The following is a 14,409-nucleotide window of genomic DNA, read 5'->3' as shown; positions in this document are numbered from 1 at the left end:
AGAAAAATATTAAAAGATAAAAAAATTTAAAAGAAAAGGTAAATAATTGTTGATAGGCTAACTCATCAACCCACTTTGAGCCTATTTGGGATAGTGGTAAAAATTACTCGTAAACACGTTTTACGTAAACTAGAATATGGGTTAGGATCATTTGAATAATACTTTCTAACCCGACTTGGGTTTAATCTGAACGGGCTAACCCTGAGTTACCTGTATTACCACCCATTCTAAACGGGCTTCTAAACCTTGTGTCTGTTTGAGATCATAGCAGAAATTTTTTATAAACACGTTTCACATAAGTTGAAACAAAACTCCTCTAATATCCTTGTCTCATACTACCTCCGATTCTAATTATAAGAGCCAGTTGACTAATTTGAGGAGATTAAGGAAGTAAGTTGAGTTAGTTATTTGTCCTAAATAGGTGTTGTCTTTCTTAAAACATCCTTGCTGATCAAGTATATTGACTATAACTATCATTGTTAGAAGGGCTATTTTGGAAAAAAAATGTATAAATATGAGAGATAAAGTGGATTGGGGTATTATATTTAGGACCAAAATAAAAGTCAAACAAGGTCTTATATTAAGGACCGAGGTAGTATTTTATAAATCACTATTGAAAAACTATTTATAAGTTACTTAGTACGTATTTGGAAAAGTTTAAGAAATCTCTTATAAGCACGTTTTACGTAAGTCGAAATAAAATTCTTCTCACGTACTTGTCTTGTATTTGATAAGTCATTATTAAAAAACTATTTATAAACTCTTCCAAAACATGCCTTACAAATTTTTCCAAACCGAAATAAATTGTTTCAAACGGGGCTTGAAGGGGTTCTTGAAGGGTTTTAGCCTTGTGGGGACCTGTCTAGTGTAACGGAGCGCTTGAGCGGTTGCCTAGCAGTTGCCGAGGCGTCTGCCGGGTTCGTAAGAGGAGCGCGAGCGAGGCTTGCTAATCAATCTATACTTATCAATCGCTGCTTTTCAAATTGTTTTTGGATTCGTAACCCCCTAGCAGCAGCTGATTTTTTTTCCCACAATGCAGCAGAATCAACCGTACATCCTTTCTTCTTCACATCTTTATTTGTTTTTTTGGATTTCTTCTTCCTTAGTATATAGTTCATTCTTATTTTCTGTATGTTTTCACTGCAAATGTTCAGTGTTGGCGTTGATAAGCAATTTCTTGCCGCACCTGTAAAATCAGCTGTCGACAAATTTCAGCTTCTTCCCGAGTTCCTGAAGGTAATCTTGCATTACATGTTGATTCGTTAGTGGTATTTGCTATCGCTTACGGGATGTTATTATACCGGTATTTTGTAGGTTAGAGGATTGGTGAAGCAACATTTGGATTCGTTTAACTATTTTGTGAAAACCGGCATTAAGAAAATCGTTCGTGCAAATGACCGTATTGTGGCGTCAAAGCACCCGAGCATATATTTAAGGTACAAATGTTGGTTTGCTCATACATTTAGTTAGTTGTGCTACTTGTGAGTGTTCTTTGGATATATTTAAGTTTGATATTTTCAATTTTTTGAATTAGACAGTTCTAAATGCTGGAACTGAGAACTGGCGTAAATTTTAAGTTGATAGGTGACACCAAAGTTTTTTCTTAATAACTTAGTTGCGATGAAAAAGGAACTTTGTGTGAATCAATTCATATTGCCGTTCTTTAGTTTGCAAAGGCGTCCGGTACTTCAGTTTGCTTTCTTTATGAGTGGTGGACAATTGGCTCTTTTTGTAGGTTTAAGGATGTCAGAATTGGTGAGCCTTCAATAATGGTAGATGGTAGTCCAGAGAAAATTACACCACATACATGCCGCTTATCTGACCAGACGTAAGATTTGTTTTTGTGAGAAACATTGTCACTATCTTATGTTTTATATCAATCCTTAAGATAGATATTTAATTATTTGCAAGGTTGCTCTTGATTGTGTCTGTTTAGTTCCATGATGTCGCAAGTGAAAGAAAGGAGCAATAAAGTAGTTTTGTGCTGAATGATAATAGGGACTTGTGACTAGACAAAATCTAGACTCATTCTTTGTGTCAAGTACTAACTGAATAGTGTTTCATTTTTTGGTGTCTTACACAAGATATACGGCTCCAATATTGGTTAATATTGAGTATATTCAAGGAGGCCCTGGTCAGATGGCTAAAGTGGAGAAGGTATAAAAACACTATTTATAAATGACTTCGGCATAGACTATATAGATGCTATCAGTCCTGTGTATTTTTTTCGTTGCAGAATGATGTTGTTATTGGAAGGATGCCTATTATGTTAAGGAGTTGCTGTTGTGTCCTGTATGGGAAAGATGAAGCTGAACTTGCAAAACTTGGTTCGTTTGTGTAGAGGATTTAATTTGGATATTTTTGGGTTTTTGTGCCTTTACTTTGTCCTCTTATCAATTCCTTATAGTAATCTACCTTCTTTTCCCAATGGATAGGTGAGTGCCCTCTTGATCCTGGTGGGTATTTCATAATCAAAGGAACAGAAAAGGTGATATTCGGACTTTTCTCAAATGCTTCTTAACATTATATAATTTGCAAAGCCTTTTATTTGTTAAGTCAAGTTGATACTCACATTTAGATTAAAGCAATGTAATTTAAGGAATGAATTTGAAATGATGAAAGTAAAAGAAATAAAATGAAAATTGCTGAATAAGAAAGATAAATAAAATGCTAAGCATCATTTTGATTTCAATGTTATACTTGTTGGGGGGTTGTTACCTAATCCAGTTTTACTTCTTTTTAACTTGTTCCCCATCCGCTCCTAAACATGATACCTTTCCATACTAGAATGAAATCAGCAAAACAATATTGTTAGCAGTTTCTGCTGTGTGTTTCTCAATTTGTGCTTGCTGTTCAAGTGGCAAGCCTTGAACACAGAAAAGTTGGTTGACTGAATTAAGTAGATAGCAAGTTGGAAATATGGATTTGGAAACAGGAGATAAGTAAAGACTCTGGATAAGGAGGCGGACATTGGTGTTTTTTGTCTATCCGTCCTTACTCCTTAGTATTTTCAGTCTTTCCCATGATATAATCTGAAATTGCGCAACACTATTCTTATTCTTATTCTACTGAAACTGATCCATACATATATAGGGACAGAGGTTGACTAAATCACATAAATTCCTCTCAATAATTGAAAAAATAAATCAAAAGATATTATTATGTGATCCCTTAAGATATGCAGAATTCAGTGCTAATAATGATAAAGATAACAAACTGCTAAACACTAAACAGATAAAACTAGTGTTATAAAATGGGCCGAATATGAAAAAGCCAACTTCCAGCGCAATCTTTTCCTTATTATATATTGAATCAATTATTTATTGTATGATTTATTGCATGTCCGTTATCCTATAATATTGGTAGGATTCTAGTATTTGAGAGAATGTTGGGGTAGTTTGTACGGTCAACTTCATCAATGATAAATTCTCTCTCTCTCTCTATTCTTTTCTATGAACTCAACTCTTTAGAGGAATGTTGCTTTTATTTTTTCTTGATAATTTCTCCCTTTAATGCCGTAAATCTTTTTCAGGTGATGTTAATGCAAGAGCAACTTTCAAAGAATAGAATAATTATTGACACAGACAAGAAGGGAAAGTTAGTAGTTCTTCTGGATTCTAGTTATACCTTATGCTTCACCTTGTCATATAATTATATATTTATGTAACATATGCATATTTATATTCTAGTTAGACCTCATGCTTCGCCTTGTCATATAATCACATATTTATATAATAATATGTGCATATGGACATGCCTAAATCTTTAATTTTGGATTGATCTCTATCTTCCTTCTCCTCTCCCAGTCTTATGTAATTTGAGTACTCTTGCGTGATATCTGTAGTATCTTATTTTGGGTACTGATATTAATTGACTTAATAATATTGAGTTTCATGCCTTGGATTCTCTTTGGACTGGGGCCTGTATTGAAAGTTTTATTAACTATCTTCAGCTGTTTATGGTGAAATCTGTTTCTTAATGGTTAATGTCTTATTCCTTCCACATTGTAGATTAAATTGTTGATACTATTTCATGTTTCTCAAAGGCTTATTGAAGGATGATCCACTACTTTTGATTTGATTATTTTAGCAAGATGATATTCCGCAACATTCCATCCTATTTTTCATTTGGTGATAAATGTTTCAATATAGCAAAATTTTTATTGAGATGGAATCCTATTGCACCCAATGAAAAATGATGTTTGGACCTTGGAAGTGATAATGGTTACTATGTATTGAAGAATAGGGTAGGAGGGAGATGTCGAGAGACTGTTTAAACTTGTATATTATTGATAGAGAGTCCATGTTTTGTACAGAACACTGGGCTCTTCTTAGAATCACAAGAGAGATCAATTACAATAATTAGAAATTAATGTAGTGAGAGAGAATTAGATCTGCCCCTGATTTGTGGCTAGAGATCTGTGAACTGAATGAGGTAAAATAAAAGATATGATAATAACGAGCAAGAGGAGATTTGGGCTATGATTTCTAACACTCCTCCTCAAGCTGAAGTATAGATATCTAGCATTTCCAACTTGCCTCGGAGCCCTTCGAACTGTACTTTGGCAAGAGGTTTGGTCATGATGTTCGAAATCTGGTTTGATGAGTAGATGTAGGATAGTTCCATTAAGCCTTCTTCCACTTTCTCTTTGATAAAATGCCTGTCAATTTCCATGTGCTTAGTCCTATCATGATAGATCGGATTTTTGGTCATTTCCATACTAGGTTTATTGTCACACCACAAGTGCATAGGTCCTTCATAAGGAATTTTAAGCTCTTTCAAGGGTTTGATAATCCAAATTCCTTCACAGACACCTAGTGCTACTACTCTTGGCTTTGCTCCAGCACTGCTTCGAGACACAACTAACTTTTTTTTTTTTTTTGCTTCTCCATGTAACCAAATTTTCCCAGACATAGGAGCAATATCCGGTGGTAGATCTCCTATTCTCTACAGACCTGCCATGATCTGCATTGATATAAATCTCTATACCTCTTGTTCTATTTTTGGCAAAGAAAATGCCTTTCTCGGGGTTGAGTTTTAAGTATCTTAGGATTCGGAGTATTGCTTCTAGATGTTCTTCCTTAGGGTGGTGCAAGAATTGACTAACAATCTCGATTGCATAGCTGATGTCTCGTCGAGTGTGGGTCAAGTATATCAATTTTCCCACAAGTCTTCCGTATCTTTCTGAGTTCATAGGAGTTCCTTCTGGTTTAATTTCCAAATTACATGTTGTTTCCATAGGTGTCTCATCTGAATTGGCTCCAAGGAGTCTAGTTTCTTGTAAGAGATCTAGAGTGTACTTTTGTTGTGACATATTAATTCCATTTTTCGTTTTTGCCACCTCCATCCTGAGGAAATATTTTATTTGCTTGAGATCTTTGACCTGAAACTCCCTAGCTAGTGCCTTTTTTAGTTGGGTTATAGAGGTCTCGTCATTCCTGATCACAATGTCATCAACATATACAATGAGGATAGTGACCTTGCTGTTGTTATGTCGTGTGAACATCGTATGGTCAGCTTGACCTTGTGAGTAGCCATTTTTCTTTAGGGCTTTGGCAAATCTATCTAACCATGCTTTGGGTGATTGTTTGAGTCCATACAGGGACTTCTTTAGTTTGAAAACCTTAGTGGCATTATGTGGCTTTCGTACTCCATCTGGAATTTTCATGTACACTTCTTCTTTTAAGTCACCATTTAAGAACGCGTTTTTCATGTCCAATTGGTGTAAGGGTCAATCCAGGCTAGTTGCTATTGAAAGTATGACATTAATAGTGTTGAACTTGGCACTGGTGCAAAAGCTTCCTAATACTCTATGCCATAGGTTTGGGTGTATCCTTTCGCAACTAGTCTTGCCTTGTATTTGCTTAGACTCCTATCTGGATTGAATTTAGGTTTGAACACCCATCTGCATCCACCCACCTTCTTTCCTTGGGTTAGAGATATGATGTTCTAGGTTTTATTGTCTTTTAGGGCCTTTAGCTCCTCTTCTATAGCTTTCTTCCAGTTTGGATACGTCACCACTTGTTGGAAGGTCTTTGGTGTCTTTATTTGTGAACTATTAACCACAAAGCTTTGCATTCTAAGAGAAAGGTTAGTATAAGAAACATATTTTTGTATAGGGTATTGGGTGCAGGACGTCACCCCTTTTCTGAGAGCAATAGGCCAGCCTCATTCCTCAAGGTATGTCGTCGAGCGTGACGGTCAGAAAGCTTTTGGACAAAGGAAACTGATAGTCGCATTTCGTTCCTTGAAACATGATTTAAAAATTGCATTAGCTTTCCCCGTGTCACTGACGTCAGCCCCTACTTCAATTAAAGCTCGCTCAGTGTCCGGAATCGGGACCCGGTTGGACCATGGTAACTCGGCGAGTCACTTACTCAGTTGGAATCATGGCTATGCCTTGGAGTGGGTGAGACTCTATTTTCAGCACTTTCTTCCATATTTTGTTCTTGGTTTTGTCTGTTCTCGGTGTCGTTTTCCCTTTGTGGAGTGTGTTCTTTGCTGGTTGTGTCAGGTTCACTTGTTTCAGGTCTGTTAGATGAGTTTTCAGGTGCATTTTCTTGTGTTTCAAGTGTTTCAGTTCTGCTAGGAGTGTCTTTAGATCTGGTAGGTGTAATTTCAGGATTTTGAGATATGGTACTGGTGTTTTCAGATGTATTTGCAGGCCTGGCAGGTTTGTCTTCAGGTCTGATTGGCAGGTTTTCTAGTGTGCATTCTTGTATATTGTTGTTTGAGGCCTGAATTAGTCATTCTTTAGCACCATAGTCCTCCCCCTGAATGGGTAATTTAGGATAATAGGTGTCTTCTTCATAGAAGACATCTTTGGAGAAGTGGAGCTTTTTGGTAATAGGACAATAGCACTTATACCTTTTTTGGGTGGAAGAGCATCCTAGAAAAATGCATTTTTCAGCTCTTGGACTTAGTTTGCCCTCATTGTTGTTGTAGGCAAATGCGGCACAGCCAAGGACCTTTCGTGGCAGGTTGTTAGGGCATGTGAGGATAAGTTTCACAAAGTTTTTGGATAGGAGAGATATATTTAAGAGTTTTAGAGGGCATCCAATTTAGGAGGTAAGTTGTTGTCAGGGTAGCATCCCCCTAGAAAATATTTGGAACATTTTTGTCCAATATTATGGCTCTAGTTACCTCTAAGAGATTTCGGTTTTTCCTTTCAATCACCCCATTTTGTTGAGGAGTGTATACACAGGAAGTCTGTTGATGAATTCCATATTGCTCAAGAAATTTTGTGAAAGAATTGCTCATGTATTCTCAGGCATTATCACCTCTAAGCATTTTAATAGTTGTTTGGAATTGATTCTTAACAAGTGTATGGAATTTTTTAAAGGTCTGATTTTTCTTTTAGTAAATAAACCCATGTTACCCTTGTATGGTCATCAATAAAAGTGACAAACCATCTGGCATTTGAAAGAGTCTTAGTTTTAGCCGGTCCCCATATATCACTATAAATTAGAGTAAATGGTGAAGTTGATTTATAAGTTTGTTTGGGATAAATGGCCTTTGTTTGTTTTGTAAATTGGCAAGTGTCACAATGAAAAAGAGTAGAATTTTTATTAAATAGATTTGGAAGCAAATGTTTCATATAATTGAAACGAGGATGCCCTTGTCTTTGGTGCCATAATATATTATCTTTATTTACAGAAGTCGAGCTAACCATAGCTTGTCTTGTTGAGTTTTTCATTCCCTAGAAATAGTAGAGTCCATCCCACTCCTTAGCTATGCCAATCTTCCTCCTCGAGGTCAGAACCTGAATCACACGCTTGTCATCATCAAAAAAGACTTGGCATTTCTATCCTTTGGTTAGTTTGCTAACAGAAACTAAACTGCAAGTGAGTTTAGGTACATAAAGCACATTATGAATCACTAATTGATCATATAACTCAATAGATCCAATTCCACACATAGGAGCATAAATTCCATTTGCTACCTTGACTTTAAGATCTTTGTGACAGTACTTAAGGGTTTGAAACAAACTTTTGTTGCCAGACATATGATCAGTAGGCCAGTAGCACTGGAGTCAATAATCCAGACATAATCACTAGTTTCCATAGCATTAAGGGAAATTATGGAGTTACTTGATTTTACCAAATTTACTTTAGGTGTACTGGTCTGTTTCTTGAGTATTTGATGTAGGAGTTTTAGCTCCTCTTTGTTGAGGGTGTCTCCATCCTCTTCCCGACTTTTTGTGTGGTAACTTGTCCTAGCTGTTTGCTATTTACCTTTTTGGTTTGGTGGTTTACCATGTAATTTTCAGCCTATATCTTTGGTGTGCCCTCTTTTATTATAGTGGTCACACCATATTTCATTCTTCTTGCTGGTTTGTGCGGAAGAGTTGGGTCCTTTGATGGCAAGTGCAGAAGCTTCATTATGGATGGACACGCCTTTGGTGAGTTGTTTCCAGCTTTCTTCGCACTTCATCATGTTGAATGTCTCGTAGAGAGACAACAAAGTTTAATATGTACTACTTCCGGTCTTAATTATAAGAACTAGTTGATTAATTTGAGGAGATTAAGGAAGTATTGGTTATAACTATTAAGGAAGTATTAATTTGAGTTGAGTTAGTTATTTGTTAATAGGTATTGCCTTTCCTAAAATATTCTTACTAATCAAGTGTATTGGTTAGAACTATTATTGTTAGAAGGACTGCTTTGAAAAAAATATATAAATATGAGAGACAAAGTGGATTAGGGTTTTATATTTAGGACCAAAATAAAAGTCAAACAAGGTTTTATATTAAGGACTGGAGGTAGTATTATTCTGCCTCTGACTTCTTCAAACTCATCAGTCAGTCCTAGGAGGAGGAATACATATGTCCTCTCTCTTTAGACTAGTTGCTTGTAGTATTGTGCGTTTGCTACACACTTCTAGGAATGGACTTCAAAGAGGCCCAATTGCTGCCAAATACAGATTAGTGAACTATAAAATTGAACGACAGTCATTTTACCTTGTTCGAGATCACTAAGCTGTTTCTTTAGTTGAAACAAGGTTGCAGTATTGTCCACCGAAGAGTAAGTTTGTTCGGCAGCAGCCCAGATCTCTTTTGCTATCCTTGCGAGGAGATATCCCTCAGTAATTTCAAGAGTCATTGAGTTGCATAGCTATGACATCACCTGGTTTTATGCAAACCAAGTTTCCAAGGTAGGATCCTTGGAAGTGGTTGAACCGCCTCACCATTAATATATTTCTCTTTTCGCCTCCCTCTGCGATACATGAGTATGCTCTGTCACCACTGTAGGTAGTTGCAACCGTTCATTTTGTGCACCATAACCATACTCTGGTTTTTGGTTATGGAAGCAAAGTCTATAGGTGCCATGGTGGACAATGTGACTGGACTGGTTGTTGAGGCCAAGGTTTTTGAGTTGCTCGACTAGGTCTGACTTGATGAGTCATCCATCAGGGTCGTCGGTCTAGTACCTATATTCCCTTGGTTTCGTCATAGTGAATGGAACAGAGGTGGAAACTTGCTAGAGTCCATTTTACTAGCACTCTGATGCCATATTGAAGAATAGAGTAGGAGGGAGAGACTGTATAAACTTGTATATTATTGATAGGCAGTCAAGCTTTTATATAGTACACTAGGCTCTTCTCAGGATCACAAGAGAGATCAATTACAATAATTAGAAATTAATGTAGTGAGAGAGAAAATCAGATCTGCTCATGATTTTTGGCTAGAGATTTGTGAACTAAATAAGATAAACTAAAAGATATGATAATAATGTGCAAGAGTAGCTTTGGGTTGCGATTTATAACACTATGAGTTTTTTATTAAATTGTTCTGTGCCTGCTTCATAGAGTGACTGATTCTTTAATAAATTTTTTATAAATATCGAATATTTTATTTTATATTTTCTTCATGGGTATGTTGTCTTAATGGGTATTTTGACTCTTTCTTTTGCTATCAGCATCACTGCATCTGTTACAAGCAGTACGGAAGCAATAAAATCCAAAACAGTTGTTGTGATGGAAAAGGAGAAGATTTGGTTGCAATTAAATCAATTTCCTAAAAAGGTTTCCATTTTGTGTTACTCACTGATGTTAAACTTTACTCCTTATCATATTATAAGTAGGCTTTGGTCATTTGTTCCTTATAATTCTTTTGAAGGTCCCTATTATGATTGTAATGAAAGCTATGGGGATGGAGAGTGATCAGGAGGTTGTACAAATGCTTGGAAGAGATCCCCGTTATAGTTCACTACTTTTACCGTCTATTGAGGTAATGGTACAAGATTATGATTCCATAAAAAAAGCATACTTATGCACTTAGTGAAGGAAAAAAAAACTCAGGTGTTGCATGCTACTTTATTCATCTATAAATGTGTGTTTAGATAGTCTTTATTTGCTTAGACCTGTTATCTTATTTTATTGGCTCCATTATTGAGCTCTGGAATATTTTCCTCCATTATTAGGAATGTGCAAAAAATGGTGTATATACTAAAGAGCAAGCGCTGGAGTATCTAGAGTCAAAGGTTTGTTATCTTTTTTTTTTTTTTTTCCTGATGATTGTGAAGATTTTCTCAATATAAGATGTCTTGGGGCTGACCATATTTTTGTTTTCTTGAAAAAAGTTTTGGTGAGTTCAGTGTCAAGAACTCACCAGGGCTAAGTAGACCATATACTCTAAACCATTATTTTGTTAAATTATCTTCCCATTATTTGGACCTAAAGAACCTTGGCCCTATGTGAGCATTGAAACCAATATTGGTATTTTGGTTCATCACTTGAAGCTTTATGGAGTACAAATGTTTTAATGATTGTATTATTATAGTGATGGAGAAATTCTTTAGCATTATTTTTTTTTTTAAATTGCATTGTATTTGCTTTATATTGACGAATGAAAGTGTATGTGAGTGGTCAATTGGCATTAGGCTGTCTTTGGGACCAGTTGACATTGATTTAACATAAAACAAATCTGTACCCCACAATATTTGATTATAAGAAGTAAGTATCATTGTTTTAGCTTTTGAATTCAACGTAATACTCATAAAAATCTTGTATTTTGAATCTTACAGGTATTAAATAACAGTAACTACGTAATCAAGTAGTTGATAACCTCGATATTGATAAATAAATAACATTTTGATTTTTTGTTTTGTTTTAGTGATGATTGAAAAAGGTGTTAGATTTATGTTATTTTTGTTGTAAGATATTATGATAAGAAGTTTCAACATAAGGGTGAATTTTGTAGGAAAAGCATCTAATAAGAAGTTATGTTTTGGTGTAAGATGGTCTCGATCAAGATGAGTGTCAATTGACACCTCCTTATGTGCATGCATGTAACAAATTCTAGTTTGGCCTTAGAATTAAGTCGTTCATTTTGTCACTTCAATGTTTTTTTTTTCTTGGGAAGACAACCCAAAATAACCACTGAGCGTAGCAAGCTATGGGAAGCATTAAATGCAACCCATTTTATTTTATAACAATCGAAGGGATAAAGTAATGGCATTGAAGAGACATGGATTTCTATTCCTCCTTTCATATATTACTACCTCCAGTTCTTAACATAAGAGCTAGATAACTAATTTGCAAGTATTAAAAAAATTAGTTAAGTTAATTATTTATAATAAATTGGTATTGTCTTTTTTAAAATATTCTTATTAATTGTGTGCATTAGAATGAAAATACTTAACACGTGTAATCAGTATGGGGAAAAATGAATAAATATGGGAGACAAAATGGATTGAGTTTTTTTATTTGGCACCAAATTGAATCTTCAACTGGCTCTTATATTTAGGATTGGAGATAGTATCGTCTTTTCCTTTTTTATACACCTGCATTGCCAAGAAATTGTCAGATGCACACTTGTTAGGTAGTGTACGTAAAATTTTAGTGTAATAAGAGTTGCCAATTTTTATCTGTATAACTCTTTTAGTGTTTTTATTTTTGGTTAAGGTGCAACTGTGTCCTGTAAGTTTTCACTCAGGAGCGTTGGGTATCCAAAACTTTTTTTGGATGCAAATTTACCTCAAAAGTTTAAAGTCGTAACAATATTGCACCCTACCATTAAAAAACTAATATTGACTGTTAAAATAGTGACTTTGACCATTAGCATTTTAAACGTTAAGGGGCAATGTTGTTATGATTTTAAACTTATGAGGATAAATTTTCACTCAAAAATAGTTTAGGGTGCCCATTGCTCCTGAGTGAAAACTTCCAAGACAAATTTTCACCTTAACCCTTTTATTTTTATACATATATATATGCTTAACATGTTTTTCTTATTAACCTGATGTTTGTATTTCTTTGTTCAGGTCAAGAAGTCCATGTTTGCAAGTGATTCATTTGAAAGGGTTAGTGAATCTCTGTGTGTGTGGGGGTCTCAACACGGCCACACAAACAGATAATAGAATTGTTTAATTGATGTATTTATGCAATTGATAATATCGTATGATAACTTTGACACTTTTTTTGTGATGTCAATTCGGAACATTTTATATAGGAAGGCAGAGCATACTCTGTCCTGAGAGATGTATTTCTTGCAAATGTGCCAGTAAGTTGATTTCAGTCAGTTGAGGGTTCTTATACTTGGTGATTATTGTTGAGACTGATCTAAGCTGCTTCTGTTTTTCCCCCATCAGGTGCATCAGAATAATTTTAGGCCAAAATGTGTATATGTTGCTGTTATGATCAGACGCATGATGGATGCTATTCTAAATAAGGATACCATGGATGACAAGGTAATATCTTTCTTAATATGTGAGACTGTATAAAGGCAATAAAGAAAAGGTTCTGTTTTACATGATACAAGAGTAGGGAGAGCCTTGTTACTTGTGCTTCATGAATGAAATGTGCTTCAATGAAGAAGGCAGACTTTTTTCAAGGGTTACAATAAAAATTATTTATGTGCCTTTACTTAATTGCTTAGTATTGACTTGAAATGGTCATAGACATGGTATATGAGCCCCTATGACCCAGCTGTCACGAGTTTGATGCTTGCCACTCTCCCATGCTCCATAATTAATTTGATATTTTTGCACTGGGTATGGCCAACCTGTTTCGTGTCCATCTTTCAAGCCCAAATGGCTTTTGCCGAGGAGGTTTAAATATTACAAGGTCCATAGGGTTGGACCTTGTCCACAATGAGAAAATGACTTTAGTGTATTGGAGATTATGGTAAATTTATTTATTGGCATTCAACAAACAGTTGAAGTGGTCATTGACAAACAATGTCGAAAATATTCTGGAATATTTCTATTAATATGAGCATTGAGCTTATGAAATCAAGTAAATAAGAAGATTATCGGGAATAAGTGCCCAGTGGCTAAAGATTTAGGGTGGGAAAAGAAACAGGAGGGATGATGATATGTAGTCTGTAATTATTATCAGGATTATGCCAGATTTGGTATTCTTTACATCTTGTTGATACTCATATTTATAATTTTTTTCCCCCAAAACATACTCTAACAACTGAAGCCAATGCAACCTCACTTTCCATTTAAACTAATGCATTCAGCTTGAATGATCACATGAATCACATAATTTATTAGTCATTTCAAGAGCATCCCAAAAATAATGTCCCCTTTTGCTGCGTTGTGGGGGCAAGGTCTATGTGCTATATCTATTAACTGTGTCGTTTAATTTATTCTAAAGGATTATGTGGGGAACAAGCGGCTGGAGTTATCTGGCCAATTAGTATCTCTTCTTTTTGAGGTAGCATCTAATTTTATTTATGCACCTGTTTGTTTGGAGATACTTTGCACGATTTTCATTGCACTAATTGTTATGCTTTTGATTGTTTTTAGGATCTCTTTAAGACGATGATAAGTGAAGTTAAGATGTACGTTGATAAATTCTTGGAGAAGAATAACAAGACAAACCGCTTTGACTTTTCTCATGTGAGCCCTCTTTAATATCTATGATTGAGCATTATCAAATGCAAAATGTAATCTATGCAATGCTAATCGAATTCATTCCTCAAGGGGTTCATCTTTTGGTTGCCTAAATGTATTTACTGTTGAATATAAGATCTAACAATAATGAAATAAAATTATATTTTCAGGCAAAGATTCAAAACTAGATGAATGAATTGGAAATAAAAATGTCACAGCAACTGTTATTCATTTATGATTTTTTATTGAAGTTTATCACGTGATATATATCACAGCTATTAGAATGTTTATTCAGGAATTGTTTTATACTTTGTCTGTTCACCTTGATCTCATGGTTGTCTTGATTTGTCTTGATTTCTGCCTACATTTCGCCCCTAATATGTGTATTATAGTATGTTACTAGAGACTTTATCACATCTGGGCTGGAAAGGACTCTCTCGACTGGTAATTTTGACATCAAAAGGTTCAAGATGCACAGAAAAGGGATGACCCAGGTTTATTACGTTCTTAACAATTTTACTTTCCATCATCTTCATATATTATTGGAAATATGATCACAGAAGGGGTT

At 35.2% G+C, this 14,409-nt stretch overlaps 1 protein-coding gene across 2 annotated transcripts; it reads left to right on the top strand.

Moving 5' to 3' along the window:
- Positions 1-857: 857 nt before the first annotated feature.
- On the top strand, positions 858-14,398 carry LOC114716094 (DNA-directed RNA polymerase III subunit 2). Of its 2 annotated transcripts, none has more exons than XM_028901035.1 (17): positions 858-1,050; positions 1,155-1,236; positions 1,315-1,436; positions 1,736-1,828; positions 2,085-2,157; positions 2,237-2,327; positions 2,436-2,488; positions 3,533-3,597; positions 9,918-10,023; positions 10,118-10,228; positions 10,422-10,481; positions 12,264-12,302; positions 12,452-12,502; positions 12,591-12,689; positions 13,603-13,662; positions 13,755-13,847; positions 14,234-14,398. In XM_028901035.1, exons 1-17 carry the CDS (start codon positions 1,034-1,036, stop codon positions 14,393-14,395), a joined length of 1,377 nt encoding a protein of 458 aa, XP_028756868.1. In that variant the 5' UTR covers positions 858-1,033; the 3' UTR covers positions 14,396-14,398. The 2 variants fall into 2 exon arrangements, with proteins under 2 accessions (XP_028756868.1, XP_028756876.1); XM_028901043.1 differs by having other exon boundaries at positions 14,245-14,355.
- Positions 14,399-14,409: the final 11 nt, after the last annotated feature.

Source organism: Neltuma alba, unplaced genomic scaffold (assembly GCF_004799145.2).
Source record: "Neltuma alba isolate B1F8T4 unplaced genomic scaffold, ASM479914v2 tig00002054_pilon, whole genome shotgun sequence".
Taxonomy (NCBI): domain Eukaryota; kingdom Viridiplantae; phylum Streptophyta; class Magnoliopsida; order Fabales; family Fabaceae; genus Neltuma; species Neltuma alba.
Note: the sequence above shows the minus strand (reverse complement) of the source record. Positions and strands in the feature narration are given on the sequence as shown.